General features: G+C 45.1%; 1 protein-coding gene across 2 annotated transcripts in view; it reads left to right on the forward strand.

Annotated features, from left to right (window-relative positions):
- The window catches only part of LOXHD1 (lipoxygenase homology PLAT domains 1), a 391,860-nt gene that overhangs the window by 363,713 nt on the left and 5,190 nt on the right, over positions 1–22,957 (forward strand). For both annotated transcript variants that reach the window (XM_063958520.1, XM_063958528.1), the window contains one exon: positions 16,006–16,167. In XM_063958520.1, the coding sequence (XP_063814590.1) occupies positions 16,006–16,167 (162 nt within the window). The remainder of the gene's footprint in view (positions 1–16,005; positions 16,168–22,957) is intronic.

Consider the following 22,957-nt stretch of genomic DNA (forward strand, 5'->3'; position numbering starts at 1 on the left):
TCATGTGAATATGTGTTTTTGCCCAATTTAGATCGCTTTATGTGAAAAATTAAGATAAGTGAAAATTTCAACTAATGTCTATAAAAGTGAAATATTCTCATCATTTTTATTTAAAATACTAATAAAACAACAGATATGCTTAGAAACTGCAGAACTAAACTTCCCAAACTCTTAACAATCCAAATTAGCCATAATGTAATTGTTAATAAAAGATAAAATGTATCGTCACTTTGCTTTAGGGAAATAGGATGTTGGCGATTTCCGTTTGTGCAGTGTCTCATTGGTCTGTCTAACACGGAACCAGCCGTAGTCTCCATCATTGCCGGGTCCCACTGTCCTTGGTAGTCATGCTCCATTGTCAGAATGTCTTGGTGAAAATATTCCTCCTGTACATCACTTTCACTCCCCGGGTTGTCTAGATGGGAATGGTAAAAGTGAAGTTTAAGTGACATTCTAATACCCATATTCTTGTAGATGTCCAAAAGCTTATTCATGATGGACACATAGAGGGCCTCTTTTCAGTTCCATGCACTGCAACCTTAAAGGAGGACCAAACAGCAGACTCAATTTCTGTTCATTTAGCGTAAAATATTTAATCTGTAAGCAGTTTCCTAATTGGGGACCAACAAATATCCTTCTTTTAGCTTTGCTCCCAGAGCCTGCCCTAACCAATATGATGCCCTAGGCAAGATTTTGGCTGGTGCAACCTAGCACCACCGCTGGTTCCGCCTCTGACCTTGCACCTCTTTCCCATCACCCCTCAACCATAGCAGTCCTTATTTTGGTGTTTGTTCCCCCTATATTTTAAATAGGAACAGTTCGCACATTTGGCGCACAGCTGGCAAGGGGCATGGCCACACAATAGTAACCCCAATTCCAATTACGCCACACAGTACCGCTCCTTATTCACATTACACCACACCTTATTGCTCTTTTTCTCTGACGTCCTAAGTGGATGCTGGGGACTCCGTCAGGACCATGGGGATTAGCGGCTCCGCAGGAGACAGGGCACAAAAATAAAAGCTTTAGGACTACCTGGTGTGCACTGGCTCCTCCCCCTATGACCCTCCTCCAAGCCTCAGTTAGGTTTTTGTGCCCGGCCGAGAAGGGTGCAATCTAGGTAGCTCTCCTGAGCTGCTTAGAATAAAAGTATAGACTTAGGTTTTTTTATTTTCAGTGAGTCCTGCTGGCAACAGGCTCACTGCATCGAGGGACTAAGGGGAGAAGAAGCGAACTCACCTGCGTGCAGAGTGGATTGGGCTTCTTGGCTACTGGACATTAGCTCCAGAGGGACGATCACAGGCCCAGCCATGGATGGGTCCCGGAGCCGCGCCGCCGGCCCCCTTACAGATGCTGAAGACAGAAAAGGTCCAGAAATCGGCGGCAGAAGACGTCCATGTCTTCATAAAGGTAGCGCACAGCACTGCAGCTGTGCGCCATTGCTCTCAGCACACTTCACACCGCGGTCACTGAGGGTGCAGGGCGCTGGGGGGGGGGCGCCCTGAGACGCAATGAAAACACTATATATGACTAAAAATACATCACATATAGCTCCTGGGCTATATGGATGTATTTAACTCCTGTCATTTTACCTCAGAAAAAGCGGGAGAGAGGCCGCCGAGAAGGGGGCGGAGCCTATCTCCTCAGCACACAAGCGCCATTTTCCCACACAGCTCCGCTGGTAGGAAGGCTCCCAGACTCTCCCCTGCACTCCTGCACTACAGAAACAGGGTAAAAAAGAGAGGGGGGGCACTTATTTGGCTAGATATAGATATATTGCAGCTATAAGGGATAGACACTTATTTATAAGGTTGTCCCTATACATATATAGTGCTTTGGTGTGTGCTGGCAAACTCTCCCTCTGTCTCCCCAAAGGGCTAGTGGGGTCCTGTCCTCTATCAGAGCATTCCCTGTGTGTGTGCTGTGTGTCGGTACGCGTGTGTCGACATGTATGAGGAGGAAAATGGTGTGGAGGCGGAGCAATTGCCTGTATTAGTGATGTCACCCCCTAGGGAGTCGACACCTGACTGGATGGTCTTATTTAAGGAATTACGTGATAGTGTCAGCACTTTACAGAAAACTGTTGACGACATGAGACAGCCGGCAAATCAGTTAGTACCTGTCCAGGCGTCTCAGACACCGTCAGGGGCTCTAAAGCGCCCACTACCTCAGTCGGTCGACACAGACCCAGACACGGACACTGACTCCAGTGTCGACGGTGAAGAAACAAACGTATTTTCCAGTAAGGCCACACGTTACATGATCACGGCAATGAAGGAGGCTTTGCATATTTCTGATACTACAAGTACCACAAAAAAGGGTATTATGTGGGGTGTGAAAAAACTACCCGTAGTTTTTCCTGAATCAGAAGAATTAAATGAAGTGTGTGATGATGCGTGGGTTTCCCCCGATAAAAAACTGCTAATATCTAAGAAATTATTGGCATTATACCCTTTCCCGCCAGAAGTTAGGGCGCGTTGGGAAACACCCCCTAGGGTGGATAAGGCACTCACACGCTTATCAAAACAAGTGGCGTTACCGTCTCCTGATACGGCCGCCCTCAAGGAGCCAGCTGATAGGAAGCTGGAAAATGTCCTAAAAAGTATATACACTCATACTGGTGTTATACTGCGACCAGCGATTGCCTCAGCCTGGATGTGCAGCGCTGGGGTGGCTTGGTCGGATTCCCTGACTGAAAATATTGATACCCTTGACAGGGACAGTATTTTATTGACTATAGAGCGTTTAAAAGATGCGTTTCTATATATGCGTGATGCACAGAGGGATATTTGCACCCTGGCATCAAGAGTAAGTGCGATGTCCATTTCTGCCAGAAGATGTTTATGGACACGACAGTGGTCAGGTGATGCGGATTCCAAACGGCACATGGAAGTATTGCCGTATAAAGGGGAGGAGTTATTTGGGGTCGGTCTTTCGGACCTGGTGGCCACAGCAACAGCTGGAAAATCCACCTTTTTACCCCAACTCACCTCTCAGCAGAAAAAGACACCGTCTTTTCAGCCTCAGTCCTTTCGTCCCCATAAGGGCAAGCGGGCAAAAGGCCAGTCATATCTGCCCCGGGGTAGAGGAAAGGGAAAAAGACTGCAGCAGACAGCCTCTTCCCAGGAACAGGAGCCCTCCACCGCTTCTGCCAAGTCCTCAGCATGACGCTGGGGCCTTACAAGCAGACTCAGGTGCGGTGGGGGGGTCGTCTCAAGAGTTTCTGCGCGCAGTGGGCTCACTCGCAAGTAGACCCCTGGATCCTACAAGTAGTATCCCAGGGGTACAGATTGGAATTCGAGACGTCTCCCCCTCGCAGGTTCCTGAAGTCTGCTTTACCAACGTCTCCCTCCGACAGGGAGGCGGTATTGGAAGCAATTCACAAGCTGTATTCCCAGCAGGTGATAATCAAAGTACCCCTCCTACAACAGGGAAAGGGGTATTATTCCACACTATTTGTGGTACCGAAGCCGGACGGCTCGGTGAGACCTATTCTAAATCTGAAATCTTTGAACACTTACATACAAAGGTTCAAATTCAAGATGGAGTCACTCAGAGCAGTGATAGCGAACCTGGAATGTCCCTGGACATCAAGGATGCTTACCTTCATGTCCCAATTTGCCCTTCTCACCAAGGGTACCTCAGGTTCGTAGTACAGAACTGTCATTATCAGTTTCAGACGCTGCCGTTTGGATTGTCCACGGCACCCCGGGTCTTTACCAAGGTAATGGCCGAAATGATGATTCTTCTTCGAAGAAAAGGCGTCTTAATTATCCCTTACTTGGACGATCTCCTGATAAGGGCAAAGTCCAGGGAACAGTTGGAGGTCGGAGTAGCACTATCTCGGGTACTGCTACAACAGCACGGCTGGATTCTAAATATTCCAAAATCGCAGCTGATCCCAACGACACGTCTGCTGTTCCTAGGGATGATTCTGGACACAGTCCAGAAAAAGGTGTTTCTCCCGGAGGAGAAAGCCAGGGAGTTATCCGAGCTAGTCAGGAACCTCCTAAAACCAGGAAAAGTGTCAGTGCATCATTGCACAAGGGTCCTGGGAAAAATGGTGGCTTCTTACGAAGCAATTCCATTCGGCAGATTTCACGCAAGAACTTTTCAGTGGGATCTGCTGGACAAATGGTCCGGATTGCATCTTCAGATGCATCAGCGGATAACCCTGTCTCCGAGGACAAGGGTGTCTCTTCTGTGGTGGTTACAGAGTGCTCATCTCCTAGAGGGCCGCAGATTCGGCATTCAGGATTGGATCCTGGTGACCACGGATGCCAGCCTGAGAGGCTGGGGAGCAGTCACACAGGGAAGAAATTTCCAGGGAACGTGGTCAAGTCTAGAGACTTCTCTCCACATAAATATACTGGAGCTAAGGGTAATTTACAATGCTCTATGCCTAGCAAGACCTCTGCTTCAAGGTTAGCCGGTGCTGATCCAGTCGGACAACATCACGGCAGTCGCCCACGTAAACAGACAGGGCGGCACAAGAAGCAGGAGGGCAATGGCAGAAGCTGCAAGGATTCTTCGCTGGGCGGAGAATCATGTGATAGCACTGTCAGCAGTGTTCATTCCGGGAGTGGACAACTGGGAAGCAGACTTCCTCAGCAGGCACGACCTCCACCCGGGAGAGTGGGGACTTCACCAAGAAGTCTTCCACATGATTGTAAACCGTTGGGAAAAACCAAAGGTGGACATGATGGCGTCCCGCCTCAACAAAAAACTGGACAGGTATTGCGCCAGGTCAAGGGACCCTCAGGCAATAGCTGTGGATGCTCTGGTAACACCGTGGGTGTACCAGTCAGTGTATGTGTTCCCTCCTCTTCCTCTCATACCCAAGGTACTGAGAATTATAAGACGGAAAGGAGTAAGAACTATACTCGTGGCTCCGGATTGGCCAAGAAGGACTTGGTACCCGGAACTTCAAGAGATGCTCACAGAGGACCCATGGCCTCTGCCGCTAAGAAGGGACTTGCTTCAGCAAGGACCCTGTCTGTTCCAAGACTTACCGCGGCTGCGTTTGACGGCATGGCGGTTGAACGCCGGATCCTAAAGGAAAAAGGCATTCCGGAAGAGGTCATACCTACCCTGGTCAATGCCTGGAAGGAGGTGACCGCATAACATTATCACCGCATTTGGCGAAAATATGTGGCGTGGTGTGAGGCCAGGAAGGCCCCCACGGAGGAATTTCAACTGGGTCGATTCCTGCATTTCCTGCAAACAGGAGTGTCTATGGGCCTCAAATTGGGGTCCATTAAGGTTCAAATTTCGGCCCTGTAGATTTTCTTCCAGAAAGAATTGGCTTCAATTCCTGAAGTCCAGACATTCGTGAAGGGAGTACTGCATATACAACCCCCTTTTGTGCCTCCAGTGGCACCGTGGGATCTCAACGTAGTTCTGGGATTCCTCAAATCACATTGGTTTGAACCGCTCAAATCTGTGGATTTGAAATATCTCACATGGAAAGTGACCATGCTGTTGGCCCTGGCCTCGGCCAGGCGAGTGTCAGAATTGGCGGCTTTGTCTCACAAAAGCCCATATCTGATTTTCCATTCGGACAGGGCAGAACTGCGGACTCGTCCCCAGTTTCTCCCTAAGGTGGTGTCAGCGTTTCACCTGAACCAACCTATTGTGGCGCCTGCGGCTACTAGGGACTTGGAGGACTCCAAGTTGCTGGACGTTGTCAGGGCCCTGAAAATATATGTTTCCAGGACGGCTGGAGTCAGGAAAACTGACTCGCTGTTTATCCTGTATGCATCCAACAAGCTGGGTGCTCCTGCTTCTAAGCAGACGATTGCTCGTTGGATTTGTAGTACAATTCAGCTTGCACATTCTGTGGCAGGCCTGCCACAGCCAAAATCTGTAAATGCCCATTCCACAAGGAAGGTGGGCTCATCTTGGGCGGCTGCCCGAGGGGTCTCGGCTTTACAACTTTGCCGAGCTGCTACTTGGTCAGGGGCAAACACGTTTGCAAAATTCTACAAATTTGATACCCTGGCTGAGGAGGACCTGGAGTTCTCTCATTCGGTGCTGCAGAGTCATCCGCACTCTCCCGCCCGTTTGGGAGCTTTGGTATAATCCCCATGGTCCTGACGGAGTCCCCAGCATCCACTTAGGACGTCAGAGAAAATAAGAATTTACTTACCGATAATTCTATTTCTCGTAGTCCGTAGTGGATGCTGGGCGCCCATCCCAAGTGCGGATTGTCTGCATTACTTGTACATAGTTATTGTTACAAAAATCGGGTTGTTATTGTTGTGAGCCATCTTTTCAGAGGCTCCTCTGTTATCATGCTGTTAACTGGGTTCAGATCACAAGTTGTACAGTGTGATTGGTGTGGCTGGTATGAGTCTTACCCGGGATTCAAAATCCTTCCTTATTGTGTACGCTCGTCCGGGCACAGTATCCTAACTGAGGCTTGGAGGAGGGTCATAGGGGGAGGAGCCAGTGCACACCACCTAGTCCTAAAGCTTTTATTTTTGTGCCCTGTCTCCTGCGGAGCCGCTAATCCCCATGGTCCTGACGGAGTCCCCAGCATCCACTACGGACTACGAGAAATAGAATTATCGGTAAGTAAATTCTTATTATTCACATTAGACGACACAGTAGTGCCCTTTCTATACGCAATGCCACATAGTAGAGCACCTTATACATATAATGCCACACATTAGTAATGCATTTATACACAATTCCACACAGTAATGCCCCTTACACATGAGACACATTAATGTCCTTATAAACATAATGCACCTTACACATTATGACAACCTTTATTAATGCCCTTTTACACATAATGTCCCGTACACATATGCCGCACATTATTAATGCCCTTATACACATAATGACACACATAGTGCCCCCTACACATTTGCTGCACATTATTAGTGCCCCTATACACATAATGACACACATACAGTAGTAACCTGTTACACATATGCCGCACATTATTAATGCCTTTATACACATAATGACGCACATAGTGCCCCTTTACACATATGTTGCACATTATTAATGCATTTTTACATGGCACACATAATGCTCCTTACACATATTCCGAACACTACTGCACAACCAACCCACTCACATGCACACAGCACTCACACTGCCACTAACACTGTGACCTCTGCCTCTGCTTGAATACAGATGTGTCCTCATAAATCTTGCCTCAATGCTAACATCGGGCACCTTTTTTTATGAAAATGCATCTTATTTGCATTGCTATGTGGCTGGGATGCACAAGCAGCTTCTGCTGATTAAAATGATATGCAGCATGCCTATATACTGTGTGAGACTGTGGCTGTATCTGCATATGAAACGCTACACACAGAATATAGGCATGCTGCATATCATTTTAATCAGCAGAAGCTGCTGAGGCCCCTAGGCATATCAAATGCCCTCAGCAATTGCCTAGTTTGCCTATGCCTATGGCCGGCTCTGTTTGCTCCACTTAACTTCAGAAACTTTTCCTTCAAGTAACTGAAAGCCTGGCCTTCTCTACCCAGAGCTCTCACAAAACTCTTCATTAGGCCCAACTTAATGTGAAGTGGAGGTAAAAAGTATTTCTCTGACGTCCTAGTGGATGCTGGGAACTCCGAAAGGACCATGGGGAATAGCGGCTCCGCAGGAGACTGGGCACAACTAAAGAAAGCTTTAGGTCACCTGGTGTGCACTGGCTCCTCCCACTATGACCCTCCTCCAAGCCTCAGTTAGATTTTGTGCCCGGCCGAGGTTGGATGCACACTAGGGGCTCTCCTGAGCTTCTAGAAATAATTAGTTTTTTTATTTTCAGTGAGACCTGCTGGCAACAGGCTCACTGCAGCGAGGGACTAAGGGGAGAAGAAGCGAACCTGCCTGCTTGCAGCCAGCTTGGGCTTCTTAGGCTACTGGACACCATTAGCTCAAGAGGGATCAACCGCAGGCCCAGCCTTGGTGTTCGGTCCCGGAGCCGCGCCGCCGTCCCCCTTACAGAGCCAGAAGCAAGAAGAGGTCCGGAAAATCGGCGGCAGAAGACATCAGTCTTCACCAAGGTAGCGCACAGCACTGCAGCTGTGCGCCATTGCTCCTCATACACACTTCACACTTCGGTCACTGAGGGTGCAGGGCGCTTGGGGGGGGCGCCCTGAGCAGCAATAAAAACACCTTGGCTGGTAAAAATACCACAATATATAGCCCCAGAGGCTATATATGTGGTAAATACCCCTGCCAGAATCCAGAAAAAAGCGGGAGAAAAGTCCGCGAAAAAGGGGCGGAGCTATCTCCCTCAGACACACTGGCGCCATTTTCTCTTCACAGTGCAGCTGGAAGAAAGCTCCCCAGGCTCTCCCCTGTAGTTTTCAGGCTCAAAGGGTTAAAAAGAGAGGGGGGGCACTAAATTTAGGCGCAATATTATATATATAAGCAGCTATTGGGGAAATTTCACTCAGTTATAGTGTTAATCCCCACATTATATAGCGCTCTGGTGTGTGCTGGCATACTCTCTCTCTGTCTCCCCAAAGGGCTTTGTGGGGTCCTGTCCTCAGTCAGAGCATTCCCTGTGTGTGTGCGGTGTGTCGGTGCGGCTGTGTCGACATGTTTAAGAGGAGGCTTATATGGTGACGGAGCAGATGCCGATAAATGTGATGTCGCCCCCTGTGGGGCCGACACCAGAGTGGATGGTTAGGTGAAAGGTATTAACCGACAGTGTCAACTCCTTACATAAAAGGGTGGATGACGTAACAGCTGTGGGACAGCCGGCTTCTCAATCCGTGCCTGCCCAGGCGTCTCAAAGGCCATCAGGGGCTCAAAAACGCCCGCTCACTCAGATGGCAGACACAGATGTCGACACGGAGTCTGACTCCAGTGTCGACAAGGTTGAGACATATACACAATCCACTAGGAACATCCGTGACTTGATCCCGGCAATAAAAAATGTGTTACACATTTCTGACATTAACCCTCTAAAAATGGGTTTTTATGTTGGGGAGAAAAAGCAGGCAGTGTTTTGTTCCCCCATCAGATGAATGAATGAAGTGTGTGAAAAGCGTGGGTTCCCCCCGATAAGAAACTGGTAATTTCTAAAAAGTTACTGATGGCGTACCCTTTCCCGCCAGAGGATAAGTTACGCTGGGAGATATCCCCTAGGGTGGATAAGGCGCTCACACGGTTGTCAAAAAAGGTAGCACTGCCGTTTTAGGAACGGCCACTTTGAAGGTACCTGTTGATAAAAAGCAGGAGGCTAGCCTGAAGTCTGTATTTACACACTCAGGTACTAGACTGAGACCTGCAGATCGTGCTGCTGCAGCTTGGTCGGTGACCCTGTCAAACATGAGAACATATTAAAGACGTTGTCTTATATATGAGGGATGCACAGAGGGATCTTTTGCCGGCTGGCATCCAAAATGAATGTAATGTCCATTCTGTCAGGAGGGTATTAGAGACCTGTCACTGGACAGGTGATGCTGACTTTAAAAGGCGCATAGAGATTCTGCCTTATAAGGGTGAGGAATTATTTGGGGATGGTCTCTGGGACCTCGTATCCACAGCAACAGCTGGGAAGAAATATTTTTACCTCAGGTTTCCTCACAGACTAAGAAAGCACTGTATTATCAGGTACAGTCCTTTCGGCTTCAGAAAAGCAAGCAGGTCAAAGGCGCTTCCTTTCTGTACAGAGACATGGGAAGAGGGAAAAAGCTGCACCAGTCAGCCTGTTCCCAGAATCAAAATTCTTCTCTCGCTTCCTCTGAGTCCACAGCATGACGCGGGGGCTCCACAGGTGTAGCCAGGTACGGTGGGGGGCCGTCTCAACAATTTCAGCGATCGGTGGGCTCGCTCACAGGTGGATCCCTGTTTCATTCAAGTAGTATTTCAGGGGTACAAGCTGGAATTCGAGTTGTCTCCCGCCCCGCCGTTTCCTCAAATATGCCTTGCCGACAACTCCCTCAGGCAGGGAGGCTGCGCTAGAGGCAATTAATAAGCTGTATTCCCAGCAGGTAATACTCAAGGTGCCCCTACTTCAATAAGGACGGGGTTACTATTCCACACGGTTTGGGGTACCGAAACCGCATGGTTCGGTGTGACCCATTTTATATTTAAAATCCTTGAACACATACATAAAAAAATTCAAGTTCAAGATGGAATCGCTCAGGGCGGTTATTGCAAGCCTGGACGAGGGGGATTACATGGGATCCCGGGACATCAAGGATGCTTACCTGCATGTCCCCATTTACCATCCTCGCCAGGAGTACCTCAGATTTGTGGTACAGGATTACCATTACCAAGTCCAGACACTGCCGTTTGGACTGTACATGGCACCGAGGGTGTTTACCAAGGTAATGGCCGAAATGATGATACTCCTTCGAAAAATGGGAGTTTTAATTATCCCGTACTTGGACAATCTCCTTATAAGGGCGAGGTCCAAGGAGCAGTTGCTAGTCGGGGTAGCACTATTTTGGAAAGTGCTACAACAGCACGGTTGGATTCTAAACAGTCCAAAGTCACAGCTGGTTCCTACGACACGTCTACTGTTACTGGGGATGGTTCTGGACACAGACCAGAAATAAGTGTTTCTCCCGGAGGAGAAAGCCAAGGAGCTGTCATCTCTAGTCAGAGACCTCCTGAAACCAAAACAGGTATCGGTGCATCATTGCACGCGAGTCCTGGGAAAAATGGTAGCTTCCTACGAAGCAATCCCATTCGGCAGGTTCCATGCAAGAACTTTTCAGTGGGACCTGTTGGACAAGTGGTCCGGATCACATCTTCAGATGCATCGGCTGATAACCCTGTCTTCAAGGACCAGGGTATCTCTACTGTGGTGGCTGCAGAGTGCCCATCTTCAAGAGGGCCGCAGGTTCGGCATACAGGACTGAGGTCCTAGTGACCATGGATGCCAGCCTTTGAGGCTGGGGGGCAGTCACACAGGGAAGAAACTTCCAGGGACTTTGGTCAAGTCAGGTGACTTCCCTACACATAAATATTCTGGAACTGAGGGCCATTTACAATGCCCTGAGTCAGGCAAGGCCTCTGCTTCAAAACCAGCCGGTACTGATCCAATCAGACAACATCACGGCAGTCGCCCATGTAAACCAACAGGGCGGCACAAGAAGCAGGATGGCGATGGCAGAAGCCACAAGGATTCTCCGATGGGCGGAAAATCATGTGTTAGCACTGTCAGCAGTGTTCATTCCCGGAGTGGACGACTGGGAAGCAGATTTTCTCAGCAGACACGACCTCCACCAGGGAGAGTGGGGACTTCATCCAGAAGTCTTCCAAAGGATTGTACACCATTGGGAAAGGCCACAGGTGGACATGATGGCGTCCCGCCTCAACAAAAAGCTATAAAAGATATTGCGCCAGGTCAAGGGACCCTCAGGCGATAGCTGTGGACGCTCTGGTAACACCGTGGGTGTACCAGTCGGTTTATCTGTTCCCCCCTCTGCCTCTCATACCAAAGGTACTGAGAATAATAGGAAGGCGAGGAGTAAGAACGATTCTCGTGGTTCCGGATTGGCCAAGAAGAGCTTGGTACCCAGAACTTCAAGAAATTATATCAGAGGACCCATGGCCTCTGCCGCTCAGACAGGACCTGCGGCAGCAGGGGCCCTGTCTGTTCCAAGACTTACCGCGGCTACGTTTTGACGGCATGGCGGTTGAGCGCCGGATCCTAAAGGAAAAGGGCATTCCGGAGGAAGTCATTCCTACGCTGATTCAAGCCAGGAAAGATGTAACTGCAAAACATTATCACCGCATATGGCGGAAATATGTTGCTTGGTGTGAGGCCAAAAAAGGCCCCAACAGAGGAATTTCAACTAGGTCGATTTCTGCATTCCTACAAGCAGGAGTGTCTATGGGCCTAAAATTAGGCTCCATTAAGATACAGATCTCGGCTCTGTCGATTTTCTTCCAGAAAGAACTAGCTTCAGTACCTGAAGTTCAGACATTGTAAAAGGAGTGCTGCATATTCAGCCCCCGGTTGTGCCTCCAGTGGCACCTTGGGTTCTCAACGTGGTGTTGAGTTTCTTAAAATCACATTGGTGTGAGCCACTAAAAACCGTGGATCTAAAATATCTCACGCGGAAAGTGGTCATGTTATTGGCCTTGGCTTCGGCCAGGCGTGTATCAGAATTGGCGGCTTTGTCATATAAAAGTCCTTATCTGATTTTCCATATGGATAGGGCAGAATTGAGGACTCGTCCCCAGTTTCTCCCTAAGGTGGTATCAGCTTTTCACTTGAACCAACCTATTGTAGTGCCTGCGGCTACTAGGGACTTGGAGGATTCCAAGTTACTGGACGTAGTCAGGGCCTTGAAAAATTATGTTTCCAGGACGGCTAGAGTCAGGAGAACTGACTCGCTGTTTATCCTGTATGCACCCAACAAACTGGGTGCTCCTGCTTCTAAGCAGACTATTGCTCGCTGGATTTGTAGCACAATTCAGCTGGCGCATTCTGCGGCTGGACTACCGCAGCCAAAATCTGTAAAAGCCCATTCCACAAGGAAGGTGGGCTCATCTTGGGCAGCTGCCCGAGGGGTCTCGGCTTTCCAACTTTGCCGAGCTGCAACTTGGTCAGGGGCAAACACGTTTGCAAAATTCTACAAAATTGATACCCTGGCTGAGGAGGACCTGGAGTTCTCTCATTCGGTGCTGCAGAGTCATCCGCACTCTCCCGCCCGTTTGGGAGCTTTGGTATAATCCCCATGGTCCTTTCGGAGTTCCCAGCATCCACTAGGACGTCAGAGAAAATAAGATTTTACTCACCGGTAAATCTATTTCTCATAGTCCGTAGTGGATGCTGGGCGCCCATCCCAAGTGCGAATTGTCTGCAATACTTGTACATAGTTATTGTTAACTAAAGGGTTATTGTTGAGCCATCTGTTGAGAGGCTCAGTTGTATTTCATACTGTTAACTGGGTGTAGTATCACGAGTTATACGGTGTGATTGGTGTGGCTGGTATGAGTCTTACCCGGGATTCAAAATCCTTCCTTATTGTGTCAGCTCGTCCGGGCACAGTGTCCTAACTGAGGCTTGGAGGAGGGTCATAGTGGGAGGAGCCAGTGCACACCAGGTGACCTAAAGCTTTCTTTAGTTGTGCCCAGTCTCCTGCGGAGCCGCTATTCCCCATTGTCCTTTCGGAGTTCCCAGCATCCACTACGGACTACGAGAAATAGATTTACCGGTGAGTAAAATCTTATTTTTATGTGGCTCAACTAATGGCGTGACCTTGACGTTTTTCTCTCTCTGGCCACTTCTTTATGATTCAGGGGTCTATGTACTAAGCCTTGTAGAGAGATAAAGTGGAGAGAGATAAAGTACCAACCAACCAGCTCCTAATTGTCATTTTTCAAACACAGCCTGTAACATGTCAGTTAGGTGCTGATTAACTGGTCAACTACTCAATCCACTTTATCTCTCTTCAAAGCTTAGTACATTGGCCCTCATTCCGAGTTGTTCGCTCGCTAGCTACTTTTAGCAGAAATGCAAACACAAAGCCGCCGCCCTCTGGGAGTGTATTTTAGCATAGCAGAATTGCTAACGAAAGATTAGCAAGTCTGCTAATATTAGCAGAATTGCAAACGAAAGCAATTTCCTTGCAGTTTCTGAGTAGCTCCAGACCTACTCCCAGATTGCGATCACCTCAGTCCGTTTAGCTCCTGGTTTGACGTTACAAACACGCCCAACGTCCGAACAGCCACTCCTCCGTTTCTCCAGACACTCCCGCGTTTTTACCTGGCACGCCTGCGTTTTTTAGCACACTCCCTGAAAACGGCCAGTTTCCGCCCAGAAACTCCCACTTTCTGTCAATCAGCAGAGCCATTGAAAAGCTTTGTTCGCCTGTGAGTAAAATAGCATAGTTTTGTGAAAATTTGCTTAGCGCGTGCGCACTGAGATGCATACGCATGCGCAGAACTGCCGGATTTTAGCCTATTAGCAATTCTGCTAAAATTAGCAGCGAGCGAACAACTCGGAATGAGGGCCATAGAGCCTAATTCAGACCTGATCGTAGATGTGCTAAATTTAGCACATCTACTATCAGCTTCCCTGAGATGCGGGGGGGGGGGGACGCCCAGCACAGTGCTAGTCCGCCCCGCATGTCAGGCCCCACTACGTCGCACAAGTACAAAAGCATCGCAGAGGCGATTGCAGGGCTGAGATGGCCGTCGCGCATGTGCAGTTCAGACCTGATTCAGCTGCTGTGCACCGATCAGGTCTGAATTAGGCCCAACGACCCCTCAATCTCCATCCACTTTATCTCTTTCTGAGGCCATAGTACATTACCTCTTAGTGATTTTAAGTATCTCTTATGTACCATAAACACAGCAAAGTAATTTTACTAAACATCTCAATAGCTTTACGGGATATCAAATTTCTGATTGTATATTTGGATTATACACACAAAATACATGGAAATTGATATATAGGATGTCAGTTGGAAAATGGTTGTTAAGTAAAGTTATTTTCAACATGGTTTCCCCTGCTTGATCTTTATTTTTCCTCTTTATATTTATGTATTAGCAGCTATATATATATATATATATCCCACACATATTCTGCAGCGCTTTACAGAGAAAATGTTTAGCCATTTACATCAGTCCCAAATCTAACTCTCTCTGCACATGTTATATCTGCCTCCCCTGCAGTGCACATGGTATTGCCCAACTGCTAACAAATTTGCTGCTGCGATCAACTCAGAATTAGGCCCTATATCTCCCTACCACATGTACACACACATAGGGATAATTTTATGCCAGAAACCAAATTACTTACCAGTGTGTTTTAGGAGTGTAGAAGGAAACCGGAGCACCCGGGGGAAACCCACGCAAGCACAGGGAGAACATACAAACTCCACAGAGATAGGGCCTTGATAAAGCATTTCAGTCATGACCTCAGGCCTGTGAGGCTGTAATGCTACGCCATCTGTGATGGCATTGCATTGAAAGGGTGGTAAGAAGTATAAGAGGTGCAGTTTCCTGTGCTGCATGTAATATACATGCAGGGGCATTCCAATAGATATCTGAGTTCAATCAGGTACACACCGGGATGTGGACAGGCAGTGATCTGCAGCTGTCTAACAGCCTCCCCGGCCAGAGCCATAACAAGGCTGTAATGTGCCCTGTGCCAGGCCCGCCCCCTTTGCTCTTGATGTCGTGCATAGGGGGCGGGGCTAAACAGCACCTGGAACTAGAAGGAGCACTGTGCGTCTGTATACACATTAAGGGTGCCTTCCAGTAGCGTTGAAAGGATGCTCAGGCGGCACTGCTACAGCATTACTGGCCCCAGACTGCCGTTTCAGGCACCCTGCTAGCCACAATGCTGGTGCACAGGATAGATTTGTCCTGTGGAAGTGTCTTGGGCATGCGCCCATCTTCTGTGCTTGTTTGAAGCGCCTGGTCGCAGATAAGACCCCTGCTTCGGGTATATCTTTTGCACTTAGCATGGGGTGGGTGCAAGTGCCGATGCTAGTAATGACAGCAATGGCGGGAAATATAGTGGGCGGAGCTAGTCACAGGCACACAGGTGCACGGATGCTCGTAAAGACAGGCTGATATCTGCATTAGCCTGAACTAGCAGGCTGCTGTGGCCAGACTCAAACATGTCAGCAGATGCCCCCAACTTAGAATCAGACCCATTATGACACCTCACACCAGACATCAAAATAATTCCAACATTTAAAGCGAAGATAAAATCACAACATCAGAGAATAACACCAAACTGATGAGAGACTAGCACCAAACTGATGAGACTAGCACCAAACTGATGAGAGACTAACACCAGACTGATGAGAGACTAGCACCAAACTGATGAGAGACTAACACCAAACTGATGAGAGACTAGCACCAAACTGATGAGAGACTAGCACCAAACTGATGAGAGACTAACACCAAACTGATGAGAGACTAACACCAGACTGATGAGAGACTAACATCAAACTGATGAGAGACTAACACCAAACTGATAACTATATAGAGAACTAGTTTGTGTTTGTTGGATGATGTTCTGCACTGGTTTAACCGATCTGTCTTTGGCAGGAACGCAACCGATGTATTTAAGTTTTCATCGAAGAACGTGGGTGATATCGCTGCCATATGTGTTGGCCATTGTCCGAAGGATGGAAGGAAGTTTTCACCCAAGCCAGATTCATACTGGCACGTGAAAGAGATTACCATTACAGAGATGGAGCTCGGGAACCAGTAAGTGCCACTTCCACCCATACTGGGTGCAACTAGTTGAATACACTCCGTAAAGTCTCAAAAAAAGCAGGAGGCTCTCACAGCATCAATCCCTTAACGTTGTTGTTCTTTGTTTAGATTTTTAAATAGCAAGTTAAAGACATTATACATGGGCTTACCATACCATCCCTTCAAACCAGGACGCTCATGGATTACACAGGTTCCGTGACTGATTTAAACCAGGTGAAATGCAGACTTGAAGTCAGCCAGCCACAGAACCTGTGTAATTCATTAGTGTCCCGGTTTATAGGGATAGCATGGTAAGCCTAATTCTAAGCATGCTTCTGATGGTCATTTATCTTATATGTCCTCCTTCAAACCATTATCTCCTTATCAATATTTCTCTGGAGGGACAAGTAAATATGGCTGCTAGACTCACACGGGGCCAAATTCAGGCGTGTGCACAATGGGGGTCATTCCGAGTTGATCACTAGCAGAAAATATTCACTGCGCAGCGATGATGCCAAAAAACGGCACTTCTGCGCATGCGTATGCGGCGCAATGCGCACGCGCGACGTACTTTCACAACGGCCGATGTAGTTTCACACAGGGCCTAGCGAAGCTTTTCAGTCGCACTTCTGGCCGCAGAGTGATTGACAGGAAGGGGGCGTTTCTGGGTGTCAACTGACCGTTTTCAGGGAGTGTTCGAAAAAACGCAGGCGTGCCAGGAAAAATGCAGGCGTGGCTGGGAGAATGCAGGGCGTGTTCGTGACGTCAAAACAGGAACTGAACAGTCTGAAGTGATCGCAAGCGCTGAGTAGGTCGGAAGCTACTCAGAAACTGCACAATTCTTTTTTGTAGCCGCTCTGCGGTCCTTTCGTTCGCACTTCTGCTAAGCTAAAGTACACTCCCAGTGGGAGGCGGCATAGCGTTTGCGCGGCTGCTAAAAACAGCTAGCGAGCGATCAACTCGGAATGACCCCCAATGGCCGATGTTCACACGATGGAGAGATTATCTGTAGATGTCGCATGTGCTGCGTTCGCACTGCGCATGCGCCAAGGTGCTGCTGCGATCCTGCGCGCAATGAGGATTACACGGAAAAGTGATTGACAGGAGGTGTCCGTTTGGAGTGTTGAATTCTCCTTGTGAGGATAACTAATTTTACCATCTTGTTGCTGTTTGGGTTGTTAGGTAAAATTAATGAATTGAAAATGGATTTATAAAAATCAATTATTATTTATTCAATGGGCCACGCCCGTATACAGGGAAGAGAGACATCCTCTCTTCCTGTGTCAAATCATTTTAACAACAACATACACGTATCAACAATGAGTTTTATATAATACAAAGTAACGCCCCTTTTGGTATATTCCTCCCCTATGATTTCATACCTCAGGAATACAATGTTAGGCAATGGAGTTATGCAATATTGGGACAATTATCAAGAATACTAAAATGATACTCGTGATCGTCAACTGTGTCCATATTAGGAATTACATCTGGACTCTGAGCTTTTAGAAAGTGCGTATGTGGAATTAATACTCAGCCAACAAAGTTGTTTTTCTCTCAGGGTGTGTATAAAGTTCAAGATGAATTTGCTATATCATCTAGCTAGAATCAAAATGGATTCTGTTATGCTTTCATATTATACTAGTGAATATGAGAACCCTTTGCTTATTGGATGTATACATAATATACGTACTATCCCGTAGTGCACACACATAACTGTTAGGCCTTCAGCAGGTTGCCTCTGTCACAGTATTCGACAGCTCCACCCTTTGATCAGGGACATTATCCATGTGCCCTGTCATCTCAGGAGAATTTCTGGGAACGTATAGTTCACTAATAATTATTTCATGTAATATTGCTATTCTGCGTTTGACAGTAGCCTTCTAAATACAACATAGGCCGCACCTGTATGTGGTGAACATCAAATGAATGTCTATAATCACATCGGGGTCGTCAAAAAAATAAACCTCATCACAGAATACATCATCACATACAATCACATACAATATATTTAAAAAACATTTTCCTAATCCTGAAAATTGAATACTAGGATTTAAACATTTATCTTTTCCAGTCCATATCATAATGCCTTGGTTAAAGTTCTTTTATATCATGGACCTCCTTTATATACTTGGCATTACACGTATCAGGATCCGTAATGTCTTTGGTCAAATAAGCACAGCAGTGAGCTCAAAGTGCTGTTTCCGGAAATCAACAATATCCTCCAATTTGTGGTATTAAAAAATGTAGAACAATATGGTATCGTAATAGTTCATGTCCAATGTCCTGGAATCATCACAAATGTCCACAGTTCTTGAATATCCACTTCGAGGTTTTATTGATACTCTGGTGGCAGGAACATGTCTCCTGATTACTGAGTCAATTACTCTTTTTAGGAATAGTTCATCCTGCAAGAAAACTTTTCTCAAGTTAATATATGTTTTTGTATAAAATTGCTAAATCATTCTTCTTAAATAACAAACATCTTTAGAATTAATAGGTAACCAATTATATATCATATCCTAAGGACATGGTGACAACTATCATTCCCCGTTATGTATGATATCTTCTTTTAACCTTTGAATCTACTACTGGTAAAATACATTTATTAAATCATAAACTTTAATGAACATCCTATGTAACCATTACTATTTATATACCTAACTCATTATATCTAGCACATCTAGAAACCTTAGGTTAGTATATTGTAACAATCCTTTCACATTCCCTTAAATCAACCTTTTCTATCTACATAAGATAATTTTTTTTTTTTTTTTTTTTTATTGACCTATTTTATTTCCACTAACTGAAATACACCCGATATGTGTAGCTAATATTATCACCAGTGGTTATTTCTTGAGATACTGTTGTATCTATACACATGTACCGTGTTTCACAATTATCACGACTCTATAAAGTTTTGGTAATCACATCAAATGTAACTTGCATAGAGAACTTTGGCCTGCTATTATACATTATACCTTATAATAGTCTTAAATAATGATTAGCAATACACTTTATATAGCTGCAGTACTTAAAATCTTTCCAACAATTAATGGTATTGCTGGACTGGATACTCCTCAGAATAATATCCTAAATTATTTAACTAATCCATGCATTAATCTATACATCTGTCTTCAAATGGAGTATAATACTCACAACCACGTTTTTCAAAGTGTGTGTTCGTTACACCGGTCATAAATCCCTCTGGATTTCCTGCTTAGAAAAGAAAAGAGGAAGGAAGGGTCTTATTGAAATAATTCCCATCCACAATAATGGATGAGTACTCATACCTACACCACACTTTTGCTCGCTCTCTCTTCAGAGAAAAATAAATAAATTAAGTCTTAATGCTGTTATAAATAACGTCGCTCCCGTATACTTTCAAAAATATTAAAAGTTCTGTAGGATATTAGCTTATAAGCACATAGTCTATTATCAATGATCATAATCATCTCTATCTTGATTGAAGGGTTCATTCAAATACAACTCTGTGGTAGTAACCGTAGTAACAGTCTCTGTATTGTATCTCCATACAATTGTTTTTAGTGTTAGGTTCCTTTAAGCTCTGGTCTCTGACCTTTTCATTTCATTGCAAGCTCATGGATCTAGGTGTCCTTCTTCTGCAGCCTTTGCAACGGCTGTATCAGAGTCAGCGGTACTTGCCAAGGACCATCCTATGCGATCTGTAATGGAACCAAAACATAAGCAACTTCTCACCATAACACCGTCTTCACTCTCTTAGTGATTGTCCTGTGCCGGACTGTGTGTTTTCGTGTTGGTTAAATATCTTTCCAAGGTTCTTGCAGCTTTTGATATTCTTGTAACTGTTTAAATAATTTGTGTGACACATTTGAATCGTCAAATCATTTTGTAGTTTTGAATCAGTCTCTGGATAATATATCTTTGCGGGATAACATATCTTTGCTGGATTCCAAAAAGAATAACAAAAAATGATATAGAAGAGAGACAAAGCAGAGGCTTAGGTGTAATTCTACCACTATTGAACCAACGATTGGACCATGCCATGATTCAAATTCTGCCTTTCCTGTCTCTTTTGTGGATTAATAATGCTTAATTCTTTAAACTTTCCTTGTCACATTATGACTTTTTATTCTCAACATTACACATATTAAACACAAAATCTTTTTCAAACTCCTATAAACTCTATCTATCAGTAAAGAAACTTTACTGTCTTTTGAACCAATAGCTCACACCTCTGGCCTTATTATTAATTTCTCAAATAACCCCTTAACACCCGTTACACATACTATAGTTCCTTTTTTTTTTTTTTTTGCATTACACTATGTTGTATTAAAACAATGTTGTTTTTAATCAACCCAACCATCTGCAGTAAACATGCTATAGCTTTCTTTATCACCATCACGATCCCTCTTATTATCACATAAATTATTTTGGTCCCATGCCAAAACACAATGTACACTTCTTCATTAAACTTCATCCCACTATAGAAAGCTTGTGAATCTATTTCATGACATTTCCCCTTAATGAAAATTGGCAACAACACGTTATTATTAATAATACTAATTCACTAATTCACCATCCCATTATCCCCTATGGATGCTCGAGAAATTATTCTCCTGTTAATCAGTTTTTTTTTTTTTTTTTCAATTCCTTTAAATGCAATGTAAAATGCGATGTAATCATTATAATTGTCTTACTCATCCACATTATATTCCTTATACTCCCCACTTTTGGGGGTGAGGAAGACAAGTATGCAGCTGTATCTAAGTTGTGGTGGATCCTGTGAATCGGGAAACACTCTGAGCTGGGCATCACTATGCCACCAGAGGAAACCCTACCAGGATAGGTTCTTGGACAGGGGAATCGGGTGATCAGTGAAGCAAGTAAAAGGACTGATACGCTGAATAAACCATCTGCGGTGGTGCCTAGGCTATTTTCAGCCTCGGACCCATGTTACTTCTTTAAGCTAGCCCAACGCAATCCCATTATATGGTGAGAGATTTACATCTATCACACGGTCACTTTAACTGGTCCAGATTCACCCATGCACTTTATGTATGTAGTATGTCAGTGAGTTTATGTGTCCTAATAAACACATTTTTCATGGAACAAATCATTTGTTACAATTTCCCTGTTGGTTCATATATCCCCTATTGAGTGAAGGGATATATCTTTAAATCTGAAATCTCTCCGTAAGCTACACTATTGCTATATTATCTCTAAGTTGTATACTGTTAGAGGTAAAATGTACACATCATATACTATCTACTGCTTAACCTCAGTATTAAACCTATATACTCAGTATTAAACATATATGTTCTTGCTTATGCATAAGTGGATGGTTTGGCTCTGACTGTGTATCCATAATGTTTTATTCATGATAAAGTGTAATATTGTATTACCTTCTATAATTTCTTTGGTTATGAACTTGAATGTATGCATATAGCATTTCAAAAAATTACTGTATCTAGAGATATATCATCTGGTCATACATATCTATCTATTAATAAATGTATACCAAGGCTCCACCCTCTAAGGGTTTTAACTATCTTTGGCCTAGCGCCAAATAATGTCTAGGTAGTTAACTATGTCAGCACACCGTTGACTTTTGTCTTGCGCCACCTTGTGGTCTTTTCTGTAAAAAAACACAACTGTTTAGTATCTGACACCAATACTTCAAATAATTTATAGCACAAAGGTATATCATCCACATACTGGTTACATTTCTTTACTTATTTCAACATATCATTCAGACTGGCCAGTCCACACAAACTGTACGTTTCTCGTGCACACCCATCACTTCCTGTGCTTCCAAGCAAACTTTTCTTGGACTGTGTCCATCCCATGGATGTTTTGGCACATATACATATTCACTGAAAAATCACTTACAAAACTGAACAACGCTCCTGCTCACATTTCTATCTGTATAACTAGTCTATACAATCATATCCCCACACTTCCTGGCTACGGAACCTGGTTCATCACCGCATATTGTGCAGTCCACTAAGAACTTTTGCAACGTATTATATCGATGCCTATACAATGAGATGGATTTTAGCAAGCATATTTTTTTACCTCACGAACCCAGGGTAAGTGATATATAGATATGCTATGCATCCAACTTAATCTGTTCCTACTTTATTCTTCCTGGAATCTTTAGAAATACCCAGGGTAACTTTTACATTAGGATTCTTCCAAATAACTTTGAAGAATTGTCTAAAAGTATGTTAATACTGGAATCGTAGTGATTAATTGCTTGTCGCAATGTTTGATTTACAGCATATACATTAAAGAATGCATATTCCTTTATCTTTCCCTATGATTTTAGCTGCTGCTTTGAAAACTTTAGCTCACCAGAGTTAGGGCGTTGTCTTCTTGACTGTCTGCCAGATGCAGATCTGTCAGCGATAACGCTGTTAGCGCTGACATCTCTAGCCCATATCTGTTGCTGGGATTTTTTTGTTCTTATATTTTCTGATTACAGTTATGCTGTAGAAAGAAATTGGCAGCATTTTCTACAGGTTATCTGGTAAAGATATTAGTTTTTTATATTAAAACTAGAGTAGATAGTTTGTATAACATATGCAGAGGTTCCCAAACTGTGTGCCGTAGCTACCTGGGGTGCCTAGGACACTTGTAGGGGTGCCCTGGGTTGATGGTCTAGTACCAATTCAAATTATTCAGTGCTGGTGGCTGCCAGTCATAAAATATGTGGCCAAACAGAAGCAAATATCCCTCACCACACAACTGACTCTAAGGATGGCATATAAACGCCATCTACTCCTTTTTTTTACATTTCTTCCTAGGGGTGTTGTGA

The sequence above is a fragment of the Pseudophryne corroboree genome, chromosome 1 (genome assembly GCF_028390025.1).
Source record: "Pseudophryne corroboree isolate aPseCor3 chromosome 1, aPseCor3.hap2, whole genome shotgun sequence".
NCBI classification, from domain to species: Eukaryota; Metazoa; Chordata; class Amphibia; order Anura; family Myobatrachidae; genus Pseudophryne; species Pseudophryne corroboree.